The sequence below is a fragment of the Brienomyrus brachyistius genome, chromosome 7 (genome assembly GCF_023856365.1).
Source record: "Brienomyrus brachyistius isolate T26 chromosome 7, BBRACH_0.4, whole genome shotgun sequence".
Taxonomy (NCBI): Eukaryota; Metazoa; Chordata; class Actinopteri; order Osteoglossiformes; family Mormyridae; genus Brienomyrus; species Brienomyrus brachyistius.
The window spans coordinates 25,143,320-25,168,904 of NC_064539.1; the positions used below are offsets into that span (position 1 = coordinate 25,143,320).

At 46.8% G+C, this 25,585-nt stretch overlaps 2 protein-coding genes across 3 annotated transcripts in view; both read left to right on the top strand.

Annotated features, from left to right (window-relative positions):
• The window catches only part of LOC125746658 (breakpoint cluster region protein-like), a 64,285-nt gene extending 56,126 nt beyond the window's left edge, over window positions 1–8,159 (top strand). The window contains 7 exon segments of the mRNA XM_049020917.1: window positions 1,461–1,520; window positions 1,712–1,821; window positions 2,395–2,534; window positions 3,035–3,169; window positions 3,514–3,619; window positions 4,250–4,412; window positions 4,510–8,159. Of these exon segments, the coding sequence (XP_048876874.1) occupies window positions 1,461–1,520; window positions 1,712–1,821; window positions 2,395–2,534; window positions 3,035–3,169; window positions 3,514–3,619; window positions 4,250–4,412; window positions 4,510–4,599 (804 nt within the window). The 3' untranslated portion in view covers window positions 4,600–8,159.
• A 1,450-nt stretch (window positions 8,160–9,609) lies between these two features.
• On the top strand, window positions 9,610–24,896 carry LOC125746825 (cytospin-A-like). 2 transcript variants are annotated; one of them, XM_049021349.1, is made up of 15 exons: window positions 9,610–9,812; window positions 10,645–10,729; window positions 11,176–11,323; window positions 11,474–11,904; window positions 12,930–13,116; window positions 14,683–14,756; window positions 14,982–15,157; window positions 15,249–15,415; window positions 15,789–15,892; window positions 18,782–18,845; window positions 19,035–19,146; window positions 20,826–20,928; window positions 23,089–23,205; window positions 23,624–23,683; window positions 24,312–24,896. In XM_049021349.1, the coding sequence occupies exons 1-15, from the start codon at window positions 9,775–9,777 to the stop codon at window positions 24,399–24,401; spliced, it is 1,956 nt and encodes a 651-aa protein (XP_048877306.1). In that variant the 5' UTR covers window positions 9,610–9,774; the 3' UTR covers window positions 24,402–24,896. The 2 variants fall into 2 exon arrangements, with proteins under 2 accessions (XP_048877306.1, XP_048877307.1); XM_049021350.1 differs by having other exon boundaries at window positions 23,629–23,683.
• The last annotated feature ends 689 nt before the right edge of the window (window positions 24,897–25,585 follow it).

The following is a 25,585-nucleotide window of genomic DNA, read 5'->3' on the forward strand; positions in this document are numbered from 1 at the left end:
GGGGGTCCGAGTCCATGGGGAGCTTAGATCCCGGGCAGCCACAGCGGGCGGCGGATGCGGTCTGCGCACGCCTGCGCAGCAGCTGCTCTGCGACGGCGGAGGGGCTGGGTGTGGCTGCAGGTTTGAGGCTCTGGGACCGTGTGCGCGATGTCCTGCGGAGGCGCAAGGTAAAGTAGCGAAGTGGGGACTCTAGGGGGGGGGGGCAACGGGAGGCGACGCTAGTGCCCGTGTGGTCTGGGGGCGTCCGGAGTGTCAACATTTGTGGGGTTTTGGGGGAGACAGGAGAGAAGCTCCTACCGCAGCAGGCATCTGACCGGGGGTCTGACTCGCTGTGACATGTAGGTGTCCGGGGGGTGGAATATGCCACCGCACAGCCTTCTGGGACATCGGGGTGAACACAGTGTACTATTCTCTGGCTAAACCATTTACCAGGGTTCTCCTGTGCCCCCTGACCTCAGTACTGACCCCTGCGAGTTTCGGGGTTTGTTCATGCTATTCTTTCTTGGCTGGCTGTCATATTAAGTCCACAGCATCTGCTCCCCTTTACCTGAGATCCATAATAATCTGATAAGGCATAAATGTGCTGGCGGCTGGGGGGAGTTTGAGCCTGGGTGTGACCCACGGCAATGGATGCAGAGGGAGCTGAGCCTGGGTGTGACCCACGGCAATGGATGCAGAGGGAGCTGAGCCTGGGTGTGACCCACGGCAATGGATGCAGAGGGAGCTGAGCTTTTTCAGCTTGGCTTAGATTGTATTTGTAAATATCTGGCTCTGTACACGAGTGGTAGCTTTTATCTGGGCAGCATGTGATAAGTGGGTGGGGGGGGGGGATCGTTAACCTGTCCATACCCGGGCAAAGGTGTCTGTGGTGAGACTCGTCTGTGTCTGTGGTGAGACTCGTCTGTGTCTGTGGTGAGACTCGTCTGTGCCAGAATGTTTTGATTGAGAAAAATAAAACTGTGTTAGCCTCGATTTGAAACACCACGTCTGGGGTAAAAATGTCCATCAGAATTCATCATGGTGTTTGACCCCCCCGATTTGGGGTGTTATGCAGAGCTGTGTAATTCACATTTTAATGGATCCTGGCTTCACATTTTGATGGAATTGGAAGCTTTCCTGGACATTACATTACGCTGGGATTGTGGGGTGGGGGGGGTGTCTTTTCGAGGCTAAACTGGCCCAGAAACTGGGTCAGCTGAGAACGACGCTTGATCACCTGAGTGATCTTTGGGGTGGGCGGTATGGACTCCTGAACACAACCTAAATATATCCCATTATTGCTATTAATACATAGTTTATTTTGATAGAGGCTGTTACTGTGCGGATTTAGTCATTTAATGTCTACAAAACCAACCTTAAAATTAGGTCCAGCTCATGAAATATCATGCTGCATTTTTTAAGAGCTTCTGTGTTTTTAGTGTTTGAGATCTGAGGGGGGCGACTTCTCTTTTTTTTTATAGCTGGACCCCCAGAGCCTCCAAGGAAAGGATTGGCAGAGAACAGTGGTGCCCATGAACGGGGTGAGTAAGACGCACAGGAGGACCAGGCTGCCACCCATGTAAATTTCAGTCCAGCACCTAAACGTGTAACGTGCTTAAACACTTTAGCAGGAAATCAGCACTGAATGCAGAAATGCACATATACACACACGCAACACGCACAGATACGCAAACTGGCTGCACGATGGCATGATTTTGCTTCCCCCCCCCAGATTGAAGTGAAGCTCTCCATGAAGTTCACTAGCCGCGAGTTCAGTCTGAAGAGGATGTCGTCACAGAAACAGACTGGCGTGTTCGGGGTGAAAATCTCAGTGGTGACCAAGTGAGTGTAATCATGTGGTCACCTGTGACACATTGCTCTCTGTGGAACTGCGAAGGTGCGTCAGTCATAGCCACTCAAAAAATAGTATTAAAATCTGGTTAGGACAGAATGGTCTGTTATACACATGGAGAAACACATGGTTCTCCGTGTTCTTTTGAGGGATATGAAACTCAAGGTCCCACGTTACCTGTGGTGAAACGGTTCTGAGATCTGAGACCGTGTGTCATTCACTAATGTATCTCAAGAGGGAATGGGAGGAAGCAGACCACTCTTCCCTCTTTGGATCAGACCACTCATCCTTTTAGGTATTATGGTGTCCGCGGTTTTTGGGGAGGAGATGAGAGTGGATTTAGGAGCAGAGCCAACCTGGGCGATAAGGACGAAGTGCCGAAAGGGGCCCCTAATGGCTTCTCTTGGGTGAATTTGGGGCCAGCGGAGTTTGCATCATTAAGCTTGTGGTTTTGGATGCTCTCTTGGGACTTGCGAAGGAGCGGGTGGCTACGCGGAGCTGGGCATGATGGTAAAGCAGAAGGCTGTGCTGTTGCCTGATTGTTCTTGGTACACCTCTTCCAGACGGGAGCACTCCAAGGTGCCCTACATCGTCCGACAGTGTCTGGAGGAGATCGAACGCAGGGGCATGGAGGAAGTGGGCATCTACCGTGTGTCGGGAGTAGCCACTGACATCCAGGCCCTGAAGGCCGCCTTCGACACCAGTGAGTGCTGCCTCCATTCATCTATTTATGCAGCCTCCCTAAAGTCCTGACCCCAAGCCCATCCTCAGCTCACATTTGCTCTCTGCACTCTGTGTCACACTTTAGTCTCATGCCCTACATGGACTTTTTGGACGTTTTGTATGTGAATTTGGCACTGGGTACCATCTGGTGCTTAGTCTTGCTGTTCTGGGTTCTTATGATTAGCTCATGGGAGTTCTTAATGATAATAATCGATACTTCATTGATCCCCGTGGGGAAATTGTCTTTACGCCTCCCTCAACTTGCTCTTTGCAGAGCAAGCTGTCCGCGAAGGGCAGCCCACCTGTTGGTGCGCCCAGGGAGGTGGGGGTTAACGGCCTCGCTCGAGGACCTTAACTAGTGATCGTTTTTGTTCTTATTATGTGAAGCTTAGCTAGGTCTCACTGGGGCAGGTCGCTGGTTGGCGTGGTAACGCTACCTCTCCGCATCACCGATCCATCCCTCTCCACCCGTTTTTTCAGATAACAAAGACGTGTCGGTGATGATGAGCGAGATGGACGTGAACGCCATCGCCGGCACCCTGAAGCTGTACTTCCGGGAGCTTCCCGAGCCGCTCTTCACCGACGAGCTGTACTCCAACTTCGCCGTGGGCGTCGGTCAGTCCCTCCCCTGTCCTCGTCCCCCCTGAAATAGCCAATGAACTGCTTGCTCTCAGGCAGCCAACCTTCGCTGCATCCTTTGTCCCGAATGACAGGATTAAATTTCGTTTGACCCATCGCAGGCGTCATGTAGGTGTAGGTTTGTAAATTTAAGGTACTTCACTAATAATTGTATAATCTACTGAGAGCAATGTGTATGTGCCTTTTTTATAATAGCTGAGGTCGACGACCTGCAACCACCTGTCTATAAGTGTCCCTGTATGTGTCCCACTTGCGCATGTGTCTTATTTGCTCTGTCCCCCACCCCCCCCCCCACCCCATATTCCCATATATTCCTGCAGCTCTGTCTGACAGCGTGGCCAAAGAGAGCTGCATGTTGAACCTGCTGCTGTCACTCCCGGAGCCCAACCTGGTCACTTTCCTCTTCCTGCTGGACCACCTTAAGAGGTTCGAGGCATCACACTTTCACGTACCTCTCTTGGTTTGTTCCCCACGGCCACCGAACTGCACAGTCATTGGCTGTCGGGGGCTAATCGCTGCACGAGTGAAGCCCAAACGACCGATTTCTGATGGACTGAGGGTTTGCTTTGGTGATGGTGTGATCTCTTGTGTCCTCCCTGTCATTCGAGACCCTGTGTAGGTTCCAATCTCAAACACTATTACTCTCATCTGATCTGCAACAAAAGGGGGGAAATACGCAAGACCACTCGCATAATGTAAAACTATTTCCTAAATTAAATAATATAACAGTACATGCAAAATTGTCCATGTAACGAAGGGCTTTTGAGGTACTTCAGAAATAAAGTGCAAGACAGAGGTCAAAAGACCATCTTCCACAGACCAGCTAATTACTTATTAATTACCTCTTCTCTCACGCTATGTGACGCTCTTAAAGACACAAACATTACCTTAATCTGATATATCACTGTAAATATTAATTACAAAATAATCTCCATTAGCAACAGAAGCCCTTCAGTCCATAAACCCAAATCGATATATATAACTCAGATTACCACAGGTATATTTAGGCTCGTATAGCCTTGCTGACGCTGTCTCCCCCCCTCCCAACTCCCCAAGGGTGGCTGAGAAAGAGAGCATCAACAAGATGTCCCTACACAACCTGGCCACTGTCTTTGGTCCCACCCTGCTCCGGCCCTCTGAGAAGGACAGCAAGATTCCGGCCAATCCCACGCAGCCCATCAGCATGAGTGACAGCTGGTCGCTGGAGGTCATGTCCCAGGTATGACGGGGTCTGCCTGTTGTGAAGTCTGGCTGTAATGCTCTTCCTCTTGCATCCGCTTTGGCTCACGCTTGTTCTTCCGTCCTCTCGCTCCCAGGTCCAAGTGCTTCTCTACTTTCTGCAGTTGGAGACCATTCCCACACCTGACAGCAAGCGTCAGAGCATACTCTTCTCCACAGAGGTGTAGTCCTTCAGGCGCCGATGTTGGAGGAAGAATGCAAAAAAACGAGAGAGAGAGAGCGAGAGAGAAAGAGAGAGAGCGAGGGACAGCAGAAGACAGAGCTTAGGGAAAACCCTCCGTGGCTGAAGACCCTTTGCACTCCCCTTCCCACATTCTTCTCCTGGATAGCAGTTGTGGCAGAATTGCTCCTGCCCTGACTTGTGTTTCACAGCACAGCCCCCAGGGGGCACCAGAAACTTACCAATTCCCATGAGAAGTAAGGACACGAAAGGGGCATCCCTAAAATCACTTCGCTTCACTAGCGTGAGGAGTTTTGTGCAAACTGACGTTTGCTTTTCGTAAAGTCTGTACCTTAGTGTTTTACTTTAGAAGCCTATAGCTTATGTGCAATGCTCATAAGGTCACTGTGGAGAACATGAATACTGTCCAACACCTCACAGGAGTTCCATTAGAGACTGACCAGCTGTTAAGAGAAGTCGTAGATAAATTTTTGTTTTCCCTGCTTGTAATGAACCACCATGACTTAAAAACAGCTTTCTATTGTGTGGGTACCGTAGCCGCAAAGCATCATGGGTAGCTTGTTCCATCTCATTGTGATTGGCCGAGGGGGAGGCTGTTCCATGAGAGGGACCTGCGGCCAGAATCACTCTTAGGATATTTTAGAGGAGCCGAGTTCACCTGAATAAGTCCCCAAGAGGCTCTCTGAGGTTGCCAGTATTGAGTGGTGTGTGTTAATTCCACTGCCAGGGACATATTGGGGATTTTTGATGAGGGATACAGCAGATCAGAGAGGGGGAGGGACACGTCACGACTGTCATGGAAGGAGGAATCAAGAGATCAACAGCAATCCACTGGAGTTCAGCCCAGGGGAGGGTGTGATATTAAGACTGCTTTCACTTCCATTCTGGAAGGAATTCATCACTTTTGGAAAAATGGGGGGTGGGGGGCGTTTTGTGTGTTTTTGTCAGAGGAAGAAATATTAGACTAGTGATGTTTATAGATGGAAGGGGCATTGACACCATGGGGGGTACAGGTGTCACTTGGTCTGTCTTTGGGCCCCTATATTCCCTTGGCTGGGGAGGTGCCCAAACGGTTACTTTTTCTATGGTTGACCCATAAATCAAAAGCCATATTTTCTTGACTGCAGCATTTTCACGCCTGGTCCCCTTTGGGGAAAACGTCAACGAGGAGAACGAAGAGGTTTACAAAGTTCTGCCTCGGTGTTTGTCGAGTTATTTTGTTTTGTTCTGCTTTGTCGGAGTAGTAAATTCAGATGGGATCTGCGTCGCTCTGAACGCTTTGTGTCGGAGGTTATGCTGGCGGCGGGATGAGCTGCCACTCTGCGGTGTCTTCGGGAGACAGCGATGGGTCAGAGTTGTCATAGCGGTTCATTCCCCCCAAAGAAAATAATGAAAATAAAAGTGCTGATTCCTGTGTTATATTGTAATTCTACTGGCACATTCCCGGTCATTTAAGCTGCTTTGGATTTAATTATTCAGTTTCTTCTGTAGTTATCACAGATAAGAGTGTCCGTGCCAGGATGCATGTCTGTAATACTGATAAGCACTTCAGTTAGAAGGCACAACGTGAATTGCGAGTGCTCAGGGGCCATCGCCGTCACGATTTGGGACACATCGCGCCCTTGGTGGATCCTGAGTCTGGGGGAAGGGTCTATATTGTTTTCTTTAGCTTTTCTGAGACCTCAGCAAGAGCAGCACCATTGTGCCAAAGTTTACCTGTATCTCATTCTGGAAAACGGTTTGGCAGTTTTTTTTTTTGAAGGATAGTTCAGAAAAGGTAAATTATTTTGGTTTAAATGCAAACTGATAGTAATAAGATAAGTTCTGTGTCTTGGTTAGAACATGCAGGCATGTTGGGATGTTATTTTTTGTGTGTATGTGTGTCCAGTTATTTTTGTTTGCTGCTTCTCGTCATTGTCATTTGTTCTGGAAATTGTTGCTGAGTTGATAAGTACAAAGCCGGCCTGCTTCAGTTGGGAGGCCTAAACTGCGACATACCCAGCCGGTGTTCGTGAGTCGGGAGGCGGGGGAAAATGTTTTTATAGTGATCCTCTCACTGTGGTGTCCCCACTGATCGCTTGTAACGGTGCTGCCGAGCTTCGGATACTGACCTCATGTAGGAAGGGGGGGTGGGACGTTGGCGATTTTCTGTAGGTCGGTCTGTGTACATTTTGTAAGGAGAAATGGCATGTGGGAGACTGAATCCCATTGTCTGCTTGTTGTCATAGTAAGTTTGACGTGCGTACATCTATATATTTATAAGGTACGTATTTGTTGATATATCCAGCATAAATATATAGATCATGTCAAATATCCTGTCATTGTCATAGAACGTTGTCATATAAATTAAGTATATTTCAGTCCTTGGTTAGAGGTCCAGCAAGGCAACGATGGCTGTTTGATGTTATAACTCCTGCCATCAGCTGCTCAGTGTTAATTAAAGGTATGTGTTCGGAGCTTTGGCTGCGATCTCGGGGGTCCCACTCGTCTATATTTGTGCAGATACGTCCACCACCGTATTGCTTGAGTGGCCGATGAATCTGTTGGTAATTGCGGTACGTAAGTATGTTGTGTGTTTTCCCACCCTCACCCGTTCTTACTACCTCACTGTTCATCCACGCAACCTCAGAATGATCTATCCATCCCCTCTCCGTGACCGTCTTTGATCGCAGGAATGCTGCACCAGCAAGTTAATCTTTTAATAAGTACATCGTGTTGCAGAAGTGGTGGCAGAAACAGACTTTGGTCCCTTTTCCATCGCCGCCTTTTGTTTTTGGTGTAGATTAAGTGCACAGCTGAACTGGCAGGTGCAGAATTTTCCCCTTACAGAACCATATCCCTGTCTGTTCGTTCATATTTTTGATTCGCGTTTATGCTAAAATTGCCCCAAGTACTTGTCTCACATACCCCACATTGTCTTGTGTTTTGTTTGATTGTCTTGCTTGTTTGTTCTTACTTGTAACAGTCATGACAGGAAAAGCTTTGAAAGAATGGAGGGTTATATTAAATGAGAGGCTCAGCTAGAATTGGCATAAAGAAGAGTTTAATTTCAGTCGGTAGTCATTCCACAACTGTGTCTCGGGTCAGAGGTCCTGGCCTTTTTCTGTGGAAAAAGCTTGTGTAAGATTAGCTATAATAATATTCATTAAATATGTAAAATATGTTGGGATTAAAATGAGATGTTGTCTAATTTGTCTGTGGATGGTTTGATATTACATACCCTTGACCACTGTGTGATCAATGACCTATGTTCTCCCATTCTGAGAGGCGTGTAAAAGACTCATATTTAATTCAGGTGATCTTTCTGTGGCCAAGGCCTGCAGTGCTGTCTGACTCGATGGGGAGCTCGTCGACTGGCTGCAGCGGTGAAAGGCTAAGCTGGGTTCGATATTTTCATTTTTTGATTCCTTCCCCAAGCCGGCATTGGAGTTCTGATGGCGTTTCTGCGAGGGAATACTGCTGTGTCCGGAAATGAAATTCTGGGAGGACGTTTGAAGTCTCTATTTGTACACGAACTGTTAAATAAAATCTCCTGTATCTATGTAACGCCGTCTCCGAGTCTTGACTCCTCCTCTTCACTTCCTGTCAGAGACCGAAGGTGCTGTGATCCTATCACGTCTTTTTTGCATCAGCTGCAGGATGATCGATGCCTGGGAATGCTGGTCCCTGCGGGATTTGGGACGTTCCGTTCCTCATTTCTGTACTAGAAGTTTTTTTGCAGTCACCCCATCAGACGCATTCCATGTAAATTAGTCACTAATTATGAGAAATAATTATGATACTTGCATGGCTCTGGCCTCTGAGGATCTGACGTTCTGCTTTTGTTTCTCCCCACCCCCCCGCAAAAAAAACCGTTACCCATACCAGCAGTCAGCAGCCAGTCGGCAGGGATGTTATGTTAACATTCCCCACAGCGCTGCGGCATGAGGTCACCAAGTGCGAATTTGTCAGAGTGAAGATGCTAGCATGTTGCTAAAACAAACAGCCCTCACTGCCATTAATTATAAACATTAAAATGGTGAGATATTGCCTCTCCCAGTGCTTCCTTTGCCAAGAGACACTTGTATTAATTTTGCTATCAGTTTGATTTTTCAAAACCGGACCAGCAGGTAAGTTAATGCCATGACTGAGACATTCCGGTACGTTATAGGAGAATTCTCCTGTAATGTGTAATGGGAGAACGTTACGCATTATGTAGGGTGTGTAATAGTGTGGGGGATTTTTTTCTCAGCACAGTTTGGGCCCCTTAGGATCAAGTGAGCATCATTTAAATGCTACCGCCTATCTGAATATTGTTACTGAGCATGTCCATCAGTTTTTGACTACAGTGTACCCAGCTTCTAATGGTTAATTCCAACAGGATAACATACCCTGTCACAGCCCATTTCATCTCAGACTGGTTTCTTGAACATGACGGTGAGTTCACTGTACTCAAATGGTCTCCATAGTCACCAGATCTCAATCCAGTAAAGGATGTAGTGGAACGAGTCAAGTCATCTGTAACTGACAAATCTGCAGAAATTGCATGATGCTGTCTTGTCAACATGGACCAAAGTTCCTGAGACATGTTTGAAGCACCTTGTTGAATCTGTGCCACAAAGACGTTACGCTGGGAATAAGGGAATAGCGGGACCAGCTCAGTACTAGCAAGGTGTACCTAATAAAGTGGCCAGTCAGCGGTTCAAGAAAAGCTGTGACAATTGCGTTTCGCTTATTCAAAATTCGGTTTCACATCGTGCTGAGATAAAAAATTACCCAGAATTCAGTCTAAAAAGGAGCCCTGAAGATGATGTATAAGTGTCTCGCTGCTGAAAAGTCTGTTTTCACTCAGCAGCCGTGCTGCTATTGTGGTCAGAGTGCCGTTATCGGCTCTCCTGCCTCCATGGCCGTCTGGCCTTTTAAGGCACAACCTCTCTGACTGGCAAACCACCAAGCGGTGATGTATCAGAGGAGGCCAGCCCATCATCTGTTTGAACCTCTCCAATAGGGAGGCTTGTGTGTTTTTGAGTTGACCACTTTCCTTCACTGCGGAGCCACATGGATGCATAAATATGACCCTTTACACGATCCGGGCGCTTTCTGATCTTTGCAGACAGCTGTGGAGCCAGCACCTTCGTACACACGGGAAAAGGGCAGTTCGTTAGTCGTAGCTACAGACAGGATGTGTTCACCCAGGAAGGCAACAGCGTCTGGTGTCAGGTAAACGAAGGGGGCTGCGTTTCCTCCATCTACACCGAACTCACAGCCACCCTTTAATACTCCGTCAGGGACGTGTCTTTCTAATCAAGGATTTCAAGTTTGATTGATGTCCCCAATTAACTTTTCTGTCTCGGGTGATTACTGGCTGCATTATGCATGATTTAGTTTAGGATTGTGTAGATGTCCATTACGTTGTCCATTACTTACCTTGAAGTGTTTAGGTTAAATAGGGTATTTAACTTGAAGTTCGCATTTACCAGGGTGACCAGATAATCCATGTTAGAAAGTATAGTTTGAGCTGGGACAGGATTTTGGAAACTACAATTTTAATTAAAAAGACCTGGATTCAGCACTGAGTTCTTGCTGTGTGCTGATTGGTCAGTCTCATGTGTCATTAATGTAAATGTGAAGCGGCTGGATGATTCTTTCAATCAAAATAAACAAAGTACCCAGAGCACAAGAAGAACTGAACTATTCAGCCAAACACAGGAGGCTTTCGGTAGTTTGGAAAACCTGAAGGAGCTCAGAGTGTCCAGTCTGTCGTGGATTATCGGGTCACCATATATTTACATATGATATGACATCAAATCTCTGCTACAATGTCTGATTTATCAAAACATGTCTGGTTGTGTATGAAAAAAGCATCTAAGAAGCATGTCTACCTGATGTATGATTTGATAAATATGTCAGACATGTCAGCCACTGAAGAAACTAAAAATGATTCTGATAAAGTGGTGATGTCACCAGAGGCGGTGCAGCGCACAGTAGGACGGCTGGTGCCTTTTCATTTCTATTAAATAAATCGATTTATGTTGCTGCTTCTCTTTGACAGACTGCTTTGTAAATGTGTTAGTAATCGTGAACCGGGAACGAGGACCACTCACCGACCAGTGGTCTCCGCAGCTGGGGGCGTGGGGGTGAGTATGCAGCTGCAGGGGGGGGGGGGGGGGGTTGGTGGTGAGCGTGCGGCCCAGCAGGTGGTGGTGAGTGTGCACCCAGGGGGGTGGGGGTGAGTAGGACTAGTGCTGCAAATTGTCATTGGGAGGGGAGACCCACTGTGGAATCCACGACCTCTGCTAAAGTGCCTCAAGGAGGGAGGGAGCCCATCAGGAATGTTCGATAGCAGTAGGAATTATTACTACATTTATTATTACATTTCCAATCCTGGGTGGGACCCCTACAGATACTCAAGAGTTGCTGTAGCTGTTTCCCGGCACAAAGGGGCTCATTGTTTGAGAAGATCTGCAGCTGGATGTTGCCCTAAGAACCTAAGAAATGGTGACATGTTGGATAATGGGGACAAGTGTAAATAAACTGCAAAGAGCACTATTTAGCCTTACTGCTTATCTCGTTTGTTGACCAGGTAAGGAGTAGCGCCGCCCCAGTGGCCTTGGCGGGAGCTGCACCGCTACAGGGGACCAGTGCAGCAAGAGGAAAGAAGAGTCTCTATGCAAATGTGGCCTTGGTCAGGCCAGGAACAGCTTACCCCCAGGACAAAGCTAATGGCTGTAGTAAGCACATGTGTAATAATTATAATAATGAGTATTAGGTGTTTAAATGTGGTATTGTTAAATTCACAATTATGTCAGGGCTATGAATGCAGAAAACGCTCTTTATCCTTGTGGTAGTATGGCTTAAGACACAGGACCGTTACTGTGCAGGTTCTATAGGCCGGACCTGGGTATCTTCCATAGTTAAAGACCCTGGTTTATCTCAGCGCAACCTGCGTCCCCGAGTCCAAAGCAGCAAGAAACCCCTGACGGCTGCAGCGGGATCTGCTAACGACGGCAGGATCCCAAAGCTACGAGGAGCATGGGCGCGACCAGCCCAGGGGGCAGAGCTTTCCCTGGGCGAGGTCCAAGATGGGAAACACGCAACTGGCAGGAGTGAGGTTCACAAGGAGGGGCAGCGCTCCATCAGGGCTGCCCATCGAGAACCTAGCCCGCTCTGTGTGGCGGGTCGGGACATCCAGAACCAGATGGATGTCCTACGGGCAGACAAGGAGCAGGCGGAGGGTGTGGCCGCCTCTCTGAAGGAGGAGCTAAGACACGCCCATGATGAGGTCGCCCGGCTTGGCCACACCCTCAGCAAGGTGAGCATTTAATGCTGCTGCCCTTCTGGATCCTTCTAACCTCTTGGTCTGTGTTTCCCAATCCAGACCTCAGGGAACCGCGGACAGTCCACGTTTTTGCTTCCTCTTAGCTCCTAGCCTGCCTGTAGCAGGTATTCGGTGTTCCTGATTGGCTGGGAGCTGGGAGGGAGCAAAAACATGAACTGTCTGGGGTTCCCCGAGGACTGGGTTTGGAAACACTGCTCTAGGTTACACCGAGTGTAAGAGTGTAACTGTGTATGTCTTTACATATGTAATTTTATTTTCCCACAACAGAAATTAAATAAAATACGACCAATTTTGTTTTTCTTCTTGCATAAAGGAAATGAAAGAAAGAAAGAAAGAGAAAATAAATAATACATATGAGAGTGAGCAAAATGGCATGGATGTATGTGTGATATATACATACACACACACCATTGTACTCCTATCTTTGTGGGGACTGTCCATTAGGGAAAAACCCTAATTCTAGCAATGACGACCTTAACCATAAGTAAACAAACAAAATCCAACTTTTGGCATTTTTAGTTTTCTGATTGCGATCACAGCTCCGCAACGTCAAAATGAGTTTCTTCATCACATTATGGGACATTTGGTGTGGTGTGTGTGTGTGTGTATATATATATATACATATATATGTCTGTGAATTCCGTATATGGCAGTCATAAGACAGGTTCCAAATTATTTTAAATTTAATTCATGATTTGTTTGGTTGTTTATTTGTTTTGATTTTTCGGTGCTGATTCTGCTGCGTGTTTTCATCTGTTTGCTCTCCCTCTGTCTGGGCCCATGTGTTTTATGTGTCAGCACCGATGTGGATGTATATGGTGTGTGTGTGTGTGTCTGTGTGTGTGTGTCTGTGTGTTTACTGCTGCGTACAGTGATACACCATTCACCGTGACATTCACTATGCCATCCACCACACCATTCACCATGCCATTCACCACACCATTCACAATGCCATTCACCGTGCCATTCACCATGTCATTCGCCTCGCCATTCCTCAGCTGCAGGGGGAGTTTGAGGTGTACCAGGAAGAGGCCCAGAAACATGCAGCCCTGCAGCAGGCAAAGGTGGAAGACAGAGAGGCCCGCATTGCCAACATGGAAGAGACCATCTTCGTGCTGGAGGATGAGGTGGAGCAGCACCGGGCCGTGAAGCTCCACGACAACCTCACCATGTCAGACCTGGAGAGTGAGCAGGCTGGATTCACTGCGGGCTATGGGGTCACAGGAGGTTACATGATGATGACAACCTGTAAAACGACGAGTCACATGATGCATAGTGTGACAGGCTAGTTCTGAGAGATCTGACTGGGATGTCAGCTGTGCTTGACGTACGCCTTTTTCCCCCTCAATCTTTACTTACTTACTTAATTGTGTAATTATATCCACCATTAATTAGCAACACAGCGGCTCAGTGCCCTGTTGCCTCAAGTTTGGAAGTTCAAATTCTGCTGCTGCCCTGCGTCTGCCTAGTTTGTAAAACCTCCCTGTGTCACATGTGTTTCCTCCTATAGTCGTCCCACGACATGCGAGTAAACTAATCAGAGTCTGTAAATTACCGGATATGTGTGAATGTGCAGGGTGTAAACCTGTCGTGGGCCCTGTGCTGGGATACCATTAGGGATGAAACGGTTGCCAGGTTCACAGTAGACCATGATAAAATTCCCAACGGTCAGTATTGTTGTTTCAAATTTTATTTATCAATAAAACAGTGGCTGACTACCACAATTTGAAAAACTCATGTTAAATGCCGTCAAGCGTCAACCAAAATTACCAAGTGTGCCAGACACAGGTACAGACACAGGTACAGACACAGACACAGAGGCACAACCTGCCCAGTGAGTTTTAGTGCTTATGAGAACAGAGCGGAAGGCAGTGACAACACTGCAGAAATATTAATTAATACACGTCTGATAGTTTCCGTATGTTTACATCAGCTATTGGCTACATTATTATTTTAATGTTTATGCAAGCGAAAAATGCATAACGGCGATATTTTTACTTGTGGTTTTCAATATAAAACTTGGTAAAAAAATTGTTTGTGTATCAGTACTTTTTGAACATTTTCAGCACATTTTAACAATACCGTGATAATACTGTTAGCTGTAATACTTTCGGTCACTATTACTGCGATATAAATTTTCATAGCGTTTCATCTCTAAATAGGACCCCGGCCTCGTCTGGCCCTCCTCAGCCTAATCGGCTGGAAGATGGGGACCCATTTAACACCAGAAGGCTCCTGATGCTTTGCCTTAGATCCAATAAATGCTCTGATTTCTTGCAAATTTTTTGTATTGCACAGCAATACACAGTCCATGTAATTGGCTACTAACTGGGACAATTTAGCCAGAACATAATGGTCATTCTGCTTAGTGCCCGTGCTGGGGAAACGAATCTAATTATCCACTTGGGGGTGCTGTAGAGCTACAGTTAATTGTAATCAAAGTGGAATCAAAGTCCACAGTGTTAGCAAAGAAAGCGGCAGGCAAGTGAGTGCAGTCTTGGCAACAAGGGCATTAAAAATTAACTCCAGGGCCCTTAAATCTATTCAGTTGGTTGACTGATGCTCCACTCAATGTCGCCTTTAAAAATTAATTTCAGGAAATCCTAATTCTGCTCCTATTTTTTTTTTCTTTTTAATCCATTTGCCTTAATCTTTAAATGCAGAAATCTTTAAATGACTTCTTGCTTGGGAATGTTGACGATAAGGTTTTAGGTGAATTCTCACTGTTATTGTCCACTGTTATTCCCCCAGGCTACGTGGAGAAGCTTGAAGGGCAGAATCATAACCTTCAGCGCGAGATTAAGCTTCTACAGCACAGACACCAAGTAAGTCGACGACTTGGGCTGAGACCATAGGGGGTGGTGGATGTGATGAGTGTCCCCCCCACCCCTTAAAAGTACCTGTGTTTCTGTCTCAGGTTCTGGTTCTGGTTCTGTCTCAGGTTCTTGTATTACCAACAGCCAAGTTCGCTTGTTATGATTCTATGAATAGCTCTGCCTGTTATCTCAGTGCGGTTGAGGTTGCGTGAAGTCGCATCTGCTCGTGTGTAGGAGGAGGCGGCGCAGTGGCGTCAGTTCCAGGCTGATCTGCAGACCGCTGTGGTCGTCGCCAACCGCGTCAGGGAGCAGGTGGAGGAGGAGCTGGGGATGCTGCAGCAGCAGCTCCGCGAGGCCCAGGAGAGGAACAAGGGCCAGGGGAAAGAGCTGGAGGAAGCCAGGCGGAGGGGGTGAGGTGGTCCTGCGCTGAGTGTGTGTGTGTGTGTGTGTGTGTGTGTGTGTGTGTGTGTGTGTGTGTATTAACTCTTTGTGTTCCTCCAGGAAGGATCAGCTGCACAGCTACGTAAATGTGGCACAGAGCGACATGGTCAGGCTGCAGCAGGTCAAACATCCCGTTCCCTCTTCCTCCTCCTCCTCTTCCTCCTCCTCCTCCCCCCCCTCTCCCACCATCAGTGCCCTCATCAGGACCTTCGATCTTCTTCCACAAGGTGGCCGCACCTGCCCCATCGCCAAGCCCACCCTGAGGGCACTTACACCATGTGCTGTGTACACACTGATGAACACTGATCACAGAGGAAGTAAAGGAGATGATTATGACGGTAATGAGGAGTGTCCTTAGGCACCCAGAGACAGTCCAGGGGCTGGGAGGGAGCAAAAACGTGGACTGTCTCTGGGCCCCCGAGGACTGGAGTGGGACACGCTGGTAATAATGCTGCAGATACATGAAATGAAATTGATAATAATTATAATCCTACTGATCATAGCACCAGTAAATGTTGCATGTGCAGCTGATTATTCCATATAGTCACCTGTGTGTGTGTGTGTGTGTGTGTGTGTGTGTGTGCACGTGCGTGCTCACAGCCCCCACACAGGGTGTTGACACCGTTGCCACGCCGATGGTCAGACCGGCCCTCAGCCCCCGCCTTCTGAGGTCTCCCCGGGCAGCTGTGGTTTCTCCTGTCCAGGTAAACGGACTCCCTTTGTTCACTGGAACATTCCCCCTGTGTTCCAGGCTGTACAGACGCTTGGATGCTTAGAGTTCTGGTTGCATATTTGTATGTTGCTTCTGACCACATTGCCTGCATCAGCACACAACTAAGCCATGTAGCTCAGGGTTTCTCTCGCCTGTCTGCGATGCTGGAACGTGGCCGCTTGCCTTCCATGCACACGCTTGTGATTTATGAGGGTCTCTGCGTTAGTACTGGATGTTTATTGGGTAACTGGAATGTTGGTCCTTGTCTGCTTTGTTAACCCCTCAGAATGTGACCCTAGCGCGTGTGTGTGTTCAATCAATAGTTTACGAGCTTCCCTATGGTCAAGTGGCCTTATCCAGAGACCAATATTCAGACGTATATGAGGGGTTGAGAAGCAAACTCCAGACTTCAGGTCGGGAATCTCACCTGTCTGATATGTAATAAAAACTGATTTATAATGGTCTCTTTTCATTAAATGCTGTCACGATACATAAAAATGGGTAGGAATATTGGAAGAGGATACAAAATAGCAGGTGCCTGCCAGAGATCGAGTGAGCCGAGTGCTATTCACGTCCAGCCCAGGCCAGGTGTACAGCTGCTGTGACCTCACTTCCTGTCCAAAGCTCCACAGCTGCTATTACCTCACTTCCTGTCCTGAGCTCAGGCTCCTTCCTGTGCAAAGGCCTCCAGCATTCTGTAGATTCCACCATTCCTTCCTCTTCCTGACAAGTGATTCCTTCCAGACCATTATCTGGGCAGCAGGGGATTTCAGGTAGCAGTTTTTTTTTTTTGTAAGTTGTTGGTCCATGACATGAAAGCAACGATACTTTCAAATTATTTCCAGTGAGTGGTCTTACTTCTAATGGATTCTCCTACCAGTTTTTTAAATGCTTTTTTGCATTGAATCTGGTTGCATTAATACAGGCGGACTGTGTAGTAAGCAATATCCCCTACATGGCCACATCACAGAAGCGGGTGCCATTAAGCCGCACCCCCGGAAGCCTGGGGGGGCCAGCGTCAGTGTCGTGAGCAGAGTCATTCACGGAGGCGACATCAGGCCAGCGCCGGCAGGATGTCGACATTTTGCGAGGCTATTTTCGTGTGTTGTGCCTGTGAGTTTGTGAAACCGTGAGGTTCACAGAACCGTGTACCCAAGAAACATTCTGGGTGAGTGGCTTTTGAAAACTACAGCCTACCAAAACTGAAATATTCAGTTATCTCTTGCCGCAGAAATGCACTGCCTACATTAATTTCCCATTAAATAAATGAAGTAATTATTTTTGTTCCTTAATAAGTAGCTTTCTAAGTTTTACTTTGCAGAATAACTTGATGCAAGGAGTGTGTGGCCTTGAGTATAAAACGTAAGCAGCCCATGGTCCCAGTTTTCCGCCCGGATCCCAGTATACCCCCCCGGTCAGAGGAGACTGTTTGTCTTGGCCTGGAATGTGGCAGCCGTCCCATGCAAAGCTGCTTCGGGGTCGAAGATGCTCAGACTAGCCTGCAGATGGTTTTTGCCGTCTTGGGGAATCACGGGACGCAGAAGAGCCCGCTGCCAGATGAAAGCGGCTTCTCCGAGGTTCCGGAAGCTCCCAGCAGCCGTTCCATGGCCCCTGTGCATCTTTTCCTTCCTTCAGCAGTTTTGTAGTGGCAGTCGGCACAAACATAGCTTGCGTTGGCAGAAGGGCGCCACCTCACGTTCAGGTGGCAGGATTGCTAGATGGCTCAATATGTGTTGAGCACAGCGGATTGGTGCAAGCACAGGGGTACAAGGCACAGCCTGGCATAGAGGGACTCAGCCCAGAGGCCTCCCATTCTAGAATCTCAGCATCACAAACCCATAGCCTAAAACCACAATGTTACTCGCCCTGCGTGGCACATGGCATGATCTTCAAGTTATGGAATGTGCTTGAAGCTGCTTGTCCGTTTATTGACATATCGCCACACCATAACAAAGGTGGGAGGTGGGGCAGAAGAAAACAGACTCTCTTTCGCCCCCTGCAGGGTCACATTGGAGGTGCACTTATATAGATTTTCTTTTAGCTAAAATAAAAGTGAAAAGACAGAGGAAAATAGTTTCTTTAATTAGCTATAGAACCCGAGACCCTATTTCCCAACTGAATTTTATATCTTTATTTCACAGTTAAATTATTGATCATAAGAATGTTAATCTGGCTTTTAAAATAATCTTGTGGTATTCTTTGCTTCAATGGTCATACAGGTACAGACAGAGGTGTCAGGTCCTGAAAGTACAAATCCAGGCCAAGGTTTTGTTTCAATCAACCACTTCAGTCTCTGTGGCTGTGACTCTTTATACTCAACTGGTTTGTTGAAACAAATCCTGTGTCTAGATTTGTACTTTCTGGACCTGAACTTTACGCCATTGTCTACAGAGTAGATTTTTCAGGTTCATAATAATGAATATGGCAGTTTTTCTATAGTTAAACACAAAACAAAATCTATAATCTGTGATAGCTTGTAACATAAGGCTCTGCTAGCCTTTCTTTTAAAACCCAGTTTTGAGATTCAAGGTTTACAGTAGTGGGGGGGAGGGGGAGTCAGTGACTGGTGCCTGTCTCCGTGCACGTATGTGATGGCAGGTTATGTGTGTGTGTGTGTGTGGGGGTGGGGTGACCATCCCCTCCCTGTGAATGCAGCCGAATTCGTTATAATCCCTTCCGCCTGCCTTTGGATAAAACAATAGGCCGCCTATTAGTTACAAGGAAGTGAGGCTGTCAACGATGCACAAAATGAGAAGGAGGGGTGACGCCAGACAGGACCCAGTCTGCTGCTTGTTTGCAGGGCTGTCAGCAGCCAGTTAAGGACGTACGGAGATGCATATAGAGAGAGCGCATCACCATACCCGTCCCCTTGCCATTTCAGAATTCCTGCACCAGCTGCCCTCCCTCCCTTCAGCTCCGGATGGACAGGAGGCTCAGCGAATCATGTGAGTTGACACAGTGCCCTTACAAAAAACAAACAAACAAAAAAATGATGTCAGACAGTAAATTGAGGTAGACTGGGTGGGAATCTGCATGGCCCGGTGTTTTGGTGAGCGACACGGCTGCCCCCCCTCTCCATCATTGAAGCCCCCCCTCGTGTCTGAGTGTAGAGTCTGCATGCCCTCTCTTGGCAGTGTCACACGGGAGCAGCGGCGGCTGCCCTCCTGCTATCCTCAGGTCTCCAGGCACCCCCTCACCCTCCCGACCAGAGCCCTGCAGCGAGGTGGCAGCGCGAGGCAGCCCAAGGTCGGGAGGCCTTAACCGCGCCCACACTGAAACTGCTACTCGATTTCTCACGCGCACATAATCACACTCATGTTTCCTCACGCACAGCGGCTCACACACACAAAAATATACTCCAGCTCTGATGAAAGTGCGCTCCTAAGTGAACATTGTGCTAGATAATTCACTCCTAGATAAACCACTTCTGTTTTGTTTATGCAAATCGATTAGTTTACAAGCTGAAGACGCACTAGAATCCTACTTGAGGCTGCAGAATCTTTTGGCCATATAATTAAGGCTTGGGGGGGGGTGGTGGTGGTGGTATTTTCAGCACTTTGAGCGTTTGAGTGGTTTTCTGGCCTCTCTCACACTACATCCTCGGTGCAAGGTGACAGACCAAGGAAGAACCGCAGCAGAAAGCGGCCTACAGAACACATATTAAAAAAAAGCTTGAGGTGACATTGCTGCGGGACGCGAGTTAAGGTGCATTTTGTGCCATGTTCATTCGCTCGCACTATTCTGCCATAAATCACCCGGTTTCTGATTCAGGAAACTGGCCTCCCGCAGCTCGATTTCCTCTGTAGAGGTGTGATGTTGCCGTCATTTAAAAATTGGTGCTGCGTACTTCACTTCCTGTGTTGCAGTGTCTACTTCTTTCAAAATGGAGACTCGTGTGGCAGAACACACATCTGTGTTTAAATAGAGCTTTTAAGAAGGTGTGTGGTCCGGATTGCCCCCATGTTCTGCTCTGTTCCATGCTTCTGGCCATGCGGAACATTCCAGTGTATCACTGTAATTGTCTGGCAAATTTTAATTGCACGAATGGACCCTTAAATAGTTATGAATTATGTATGGACCGGGTAAATTGTGACGTTTTAATGGCTCCCTGTCAGGAGAACAACCCAACAGTTGGTTTTTATCTCAAGACCCCAACTCCTTTGTGCACTAAAGCCCCCTCCTGTCTTGAAGACGTGACTTGCCATCACATCAAGTTTAACTAATCAGTGTCTGCCCGCCCCCCCGGAGCCTCCCATGGCCGTGGTTGTATAAATATCCTGCAAAGAAATACATAAATATTTACTCCCGAAGAGAACAAGTGTCATGGGCACGTTGCCCTACACTCCATCTTCCGGCTTACAAGATGTGAGATACAATTTTCTCTATGGTAACTCAACCCGCTGCCTCCTCAAATGATTCCTTTAGGCCCTGATCAATCCAAAATACCTGAGCACCCTTGACACAAGTGGTTGTCAGACAATTTGAAATCCCAGACTGTGCAGTAGAAGAGTCATAGGCGTCATGGTCTCGAAATGGCAGCTGGGATCGGGGAGGGAACAGAAGCTACTGTGAGAAGATGGTGGGATGGATTTGATTTTGAGCTTCACTACTGTTTATGAGGTTACAATAAATAAGAGAATATAGGACTGTACCTGGTCTTTCCAAATTTCTGTTTGAAAATCTGGGTATGTGATCATTTGGACAAATACTGTTGACCAACCCTTCCCCTAATCAGAACATTATCAGGATAAGTGGAGATGGAAGAGCCATTTTATGCAAGGAAGCCACCGAACTGGGTTTCTGTCAGTCTGTTTGGCTTGGCTTGATCCGATTATCAGTGATATTTACTCTACAGGTCCTGTTATTGTATTTTTAAGACTCGCCAAAGTTTTTTGTTTAGGTGTTTGTCTGATGTGTCTCTTCAGGGACCAGGTCCTGGATCCACTGAGGGCTCTGGTTCGGGAAGATGGTGAGTCCAAGCGCAATGCGCTTCTCAGATGGTGCCAGAGGAAGACCCAAGGGTACCAGGTAAGTCGACAGGTCAGGAGGTCAGATACCACAAAAGGTGGGCTGGCCTGGTCCTCAATAGCCAATGGCTGCCTCGTTTACAAGCAAACCACAGTCTCTTGGGTACCCACTGGATACCATCTTTGCTTCATACAGTTTCATATCCATTGGTGTCCTTTCCCGGGATTCAGTAACAGTTTCTCAACAGCAATAGTGGCATTTAAGGCTCCCAAAAAAGTACATGAAATGCATATCACATTAAATTTAGTATTTGAGTTAATGAGTGGTGGGAATTTCATGAGAGTAAATGAAGCTCACATGTAAGGCAACAAACATTCATTACCAGGGATTTACTTGTAGCCAATGGGAAAACAGGAAGGAGCAAGTGGAAACATCCCTTGTGTTCTCCATCAGCAAGCAGACACATATTTACCTTTTAGGGAAAAGACAGAAAATGTGGGTGCATTATGGAGTACCATCCCATCATGTACTGTGCCGGGTACCCTGGGGCAATTTCATTCTGTCATGTTTTACAAATATCATTTATCTTCTTAACGGGTTTCAATTTGTTTTTCTTGGGCGACTTATCTGAAAATGACAAAAGGAGTAGGGCAGGGATGTGGACGGTTTATTTATAACACTTAAGTATCAGCCTGGCCTCGTTCATGACATTATTGTTAAGGTTAGTTTGGGGCCTTTTCGTTCCTCAGGGGGGCACCATTGTGATTTCCCATGAGGCTCGTCCCTCAGCTCCTGGCTGGTAGCGTCACGGCTTCCTGGGAGTTGATCTTGTTCACTGCGGCCTGAGTACGGCCCTGGTTGCATGAGTAGGGCGGAAGGGCAGAGGGCATAGGGTTTTTTGGGAGGGGACTTGGGTTTCCTGGAGACAGCTTCAAGGTCTGACTGGTGACGAAGTCTGGATGTTTTTGTAGATGGGGGCAAGCCCCACAATGACCATCCACAGCCTGGTCAGTGGTTGCTCTTACTCTAAGTGTTAGGTAAGCCCATTGGAACCTTCTCAGCAGTCCACGTGTGTGACTACACAGAGACCCTCTTCGTGCCCAGTGTTTACATCTCAGGGCCCCTCTCAGGGCCAGGGTTGGTGGTCAGAAGCTTCTGCGCTTTGTGTCTCCTGACGGACGTGCGGGATGGGGGTTTCGGACTAGGGTTGGGCTTGGGGGCTGAGCCCGGGAGAGCAGATAAGGGATGGCCTGAAAGATCCTCCCTGTTGTTGATCACATATCAAACGTCAGTCACCTGTTTTGTGGTGATAAACACGGAGCAGTTTTTGAGGTATGAACCAAACTGAACCATCAGAACACAGAGAAAAACAAAGCCAAGCTATTGTCCCCTCGCAGTCTTATACACTAAACAATGAAATGGCTCTCCCAATTATTCACTGACAACTGAGGAAAAAATGCCATTGTTGCTCAATGATTTCTGTCTTTCCTTAAAAGCAATCAATTTACCTGGTTTTGGTTTGAGAAGGGGTGCCCCTCTAACCCAATTGCTCTTGATGGTTAGTCTGATCCTGTAAACCACATAAATCGCAATAAGCATCCGCGTGTGTACAGTCTGGAGGGTTTGCAACTGACGGCATCGCCTTCTCCCTGATCCAGTGCTCCTGATTAATACTGGTCAATTTGTCCTTCATACCCTTTGAACTTTGACCTCTTGAAACAGATCATTAAGTAAAAGACGTGTATTGAAGGAAATTGATCAGATCACCCTATTCGGATTTGGCCCTCGATTCCGAATCCAGATCTTGTTTTCAGTTCTACCGGGTAGTTTAATAATTACTGATTCTGATTGGCCACAGAGGCTTCACACCAGGCTCACAGGTAAAGGAAGGATGAAAAACAGTGCTTGGGCATTGAGGACCGTGATTTGAACAGCCATGACCTACGTCTATTCAAATACAACATACATGCACATACACGCAAATACACACACATGAATTCCAAACTTTGAAATCGTTACCGTCATGATGTGGGCATTTAATGTGTGATTAATGTGTTTTGAGAAGCATGGGGGATAGAAACATGTGGAAATATGGTATGGGAAGTATGCCTTGAGTTCCTTATATCTTACATTACATGGTATGTCTATGCAGTATTGCTACAAAGAAGTATCTTGACTCTTTTAATATTATTCCCCACTTTTTGCTACCTTTCCTCCCAGAACATCAATATAAAGAATTTTAGTAGCAGCTGGAAAGACGGACTGGCGCTCTGTGCCATCCTCCATGCCTTTCTGCCAGGACACATCCCTTTCCAGGAGCTCAACGGTCAAGACAAGGCAAGTGAAACTACATTTCAGCACTCTTCATTCCCATTGGTGGATAAGGTCAGAAGCTGTGATGCTATTGGTAGATTTGAAATAAATGCCAGCTGGCGTTTTGCCCATTAGTGTTCCTCATAAGACTTAAGTCACCTTCTTGGTGTCACAGGAGGAAAACACAAGTCTAATCGGAGCTAAATCCCAATTCTCTGCTGCGTACAGAGCAACACACACAGTCACAGAGGTAGTGAGAAAAGGTCATTTAATAGAGCTTGTCAGAGATTCCTACGGAAATCCAAAGCATGATATTTGTTTGGCAAATTTTGTAAAGTTTGACCAGAAAAAGTAGAAATTTTTAATGGCTGAGTTCTGAAGGGTTCTCATTACCACCTGTGCTTAGATAAATTAAGGACAGTTTAATGTTTTTTTCACTCAGAGAAGAAATTTGATGCTTGCTGTTCGGGCAGCAGAAAGTGCGGGAATTAAGTGCACTTTGGTAAGTGGAGTTTACGTTTTCATCCAGTCCAAAGTCCCCCAGTGCTTTAGGTGATCATTTGTAGGTCCCCCCCATACAAACTATTGAGCACCTCGCCTGTTGTGGATGGTAATCCCTGAAGGAGGCGTAGTTCTGCTGTTCTAAGGGTTCAGCATTATATTAAATATAAAAATATAAATATATTTTGAATATAAATATTTGAAATATTCTGTTATAAATTTAACAGAAATTCAGATAATTGTGATTAATTTGTTTTGTTCTTTTTTCCCCACTCTGTATTTCCTTTGAGTTTTTAAGTAGTAAGGTCTCCAATCTACAATGACTCTGTGTGTACTGCTGTTACCTACATATTCAGGGTTGGGTGTTCTGATCCTGCAAGTTGGTGTCTCTAAATGGCCCACAGAGGGTATGAGCTCTGAGTAGACAAGCATCCTGTCTAGTATGGACTTGAGTCTTGTGCCCTGTGCTACATGCTAGGCACCTAAACCTTCTGAGCAGGAGGAGCAATTCAAAACTGAACTGAGATTGTGAGGCTGTTGCATTTATGTAAAACATTAAGCTAATGTATGAGATTTGCTGATCCCCTATCACTCTGGAGATTTGATGGTGGGCACTTTCTGGGCTGTAGGACATTGACGAGATGGAGTGGATGGAGCGTCCAGACTGGCAGAGGGTGATGGCCTACATCTCCACCATCTACGAGCACTTTGAGAACTGAGTCTGCTGCTCCATAGCAGTGCAGTCATATGCCTTCCTGAACACCCCCACCCCCCCGTCCTCCAGAGCCAATCAGCAAAGGGGGGAAGAACATTTCTGAGACACATCTATTCCATACAAGGACGCTGCGATCTTCTGCAACCAACAGAAATATATGTTCATTCTCATATCAGTCCTCCACTCTCCTGTTGCTGAGGGTAACAATGCCAAGTGTGATTAAATGGTGCAAACTGATGTTAGCTGTTTACAGTCCACTACTAAACAAACCGGCACAATCCAGTTCTGCTCCATCACCACCAAACTGCTTTGTGAAAGAGTCCTTTGTGTTGTCTGTAATACTCTCATGATTTTTTAAGGTTTTAATATTCACAGTTCTATTAAAATACATGTAGCTGTTACTGTAGTTGTTGCAGTGTGCTTGTCTGACGCTACAACACAAAACTGTCTCACTGCAATTTGATGTGAAGTGCATTTTCAATAAAACATAGTTTGTTCAGTTGTTTTCATATTCCCTCCTAATCCCCTCACGTGAACAGATTTCCTCTACGAATGGACCTTTAATCTACTGCTAAAAAGACTGGCCAAGCTAAAAGCTTTAGCGCAATGAGAAAAGCTCTGCTGTAAAGGTCTATGGGAAGAAAATGTACGAGTGTTAAATTTGTCCAGTGTCGTCTGCTTTTATCTCCCTGAAACAGCAGTGACAGCGAATCTGCTAAAGATATGGCAGCTACTCACTGCTGTAAATAAATCTGTCATATCAACATGTACTTAAGGAAGTTCCCATGTGTGACAGCCCATAATATTTTGTTTATCGTGGCAAATCTTCACCGAATTTTCTTTCACTCTTTTGTGCCACTTCTTGTTTACCGCTGCGCCATTTATTGCAGTGACATTTAGTTTCCCAAGTAGACTGCCGTAATGGACTCGAAATTCAGACACGAACTCGCGCTGCTGAACTGTCAGCCACAGAGGTGTGAGAACCTCCGCTTCCAGTCTGCAGAGCTGATGCGCTCCACCATGCATACAGCGTTTCCCCCTTTGCCGGTCATCCCGGCAGCGACGTGTCGCATGGCACATGCATGCTTCTTGGGAGTGTGATGCGGGCGACATTTTTTGTGTCTTAGGTCTACATGGTTTAGCAGAGACTAAGGTTCCGTCCATCCATCTGCAGAGCAGCCCAACTAT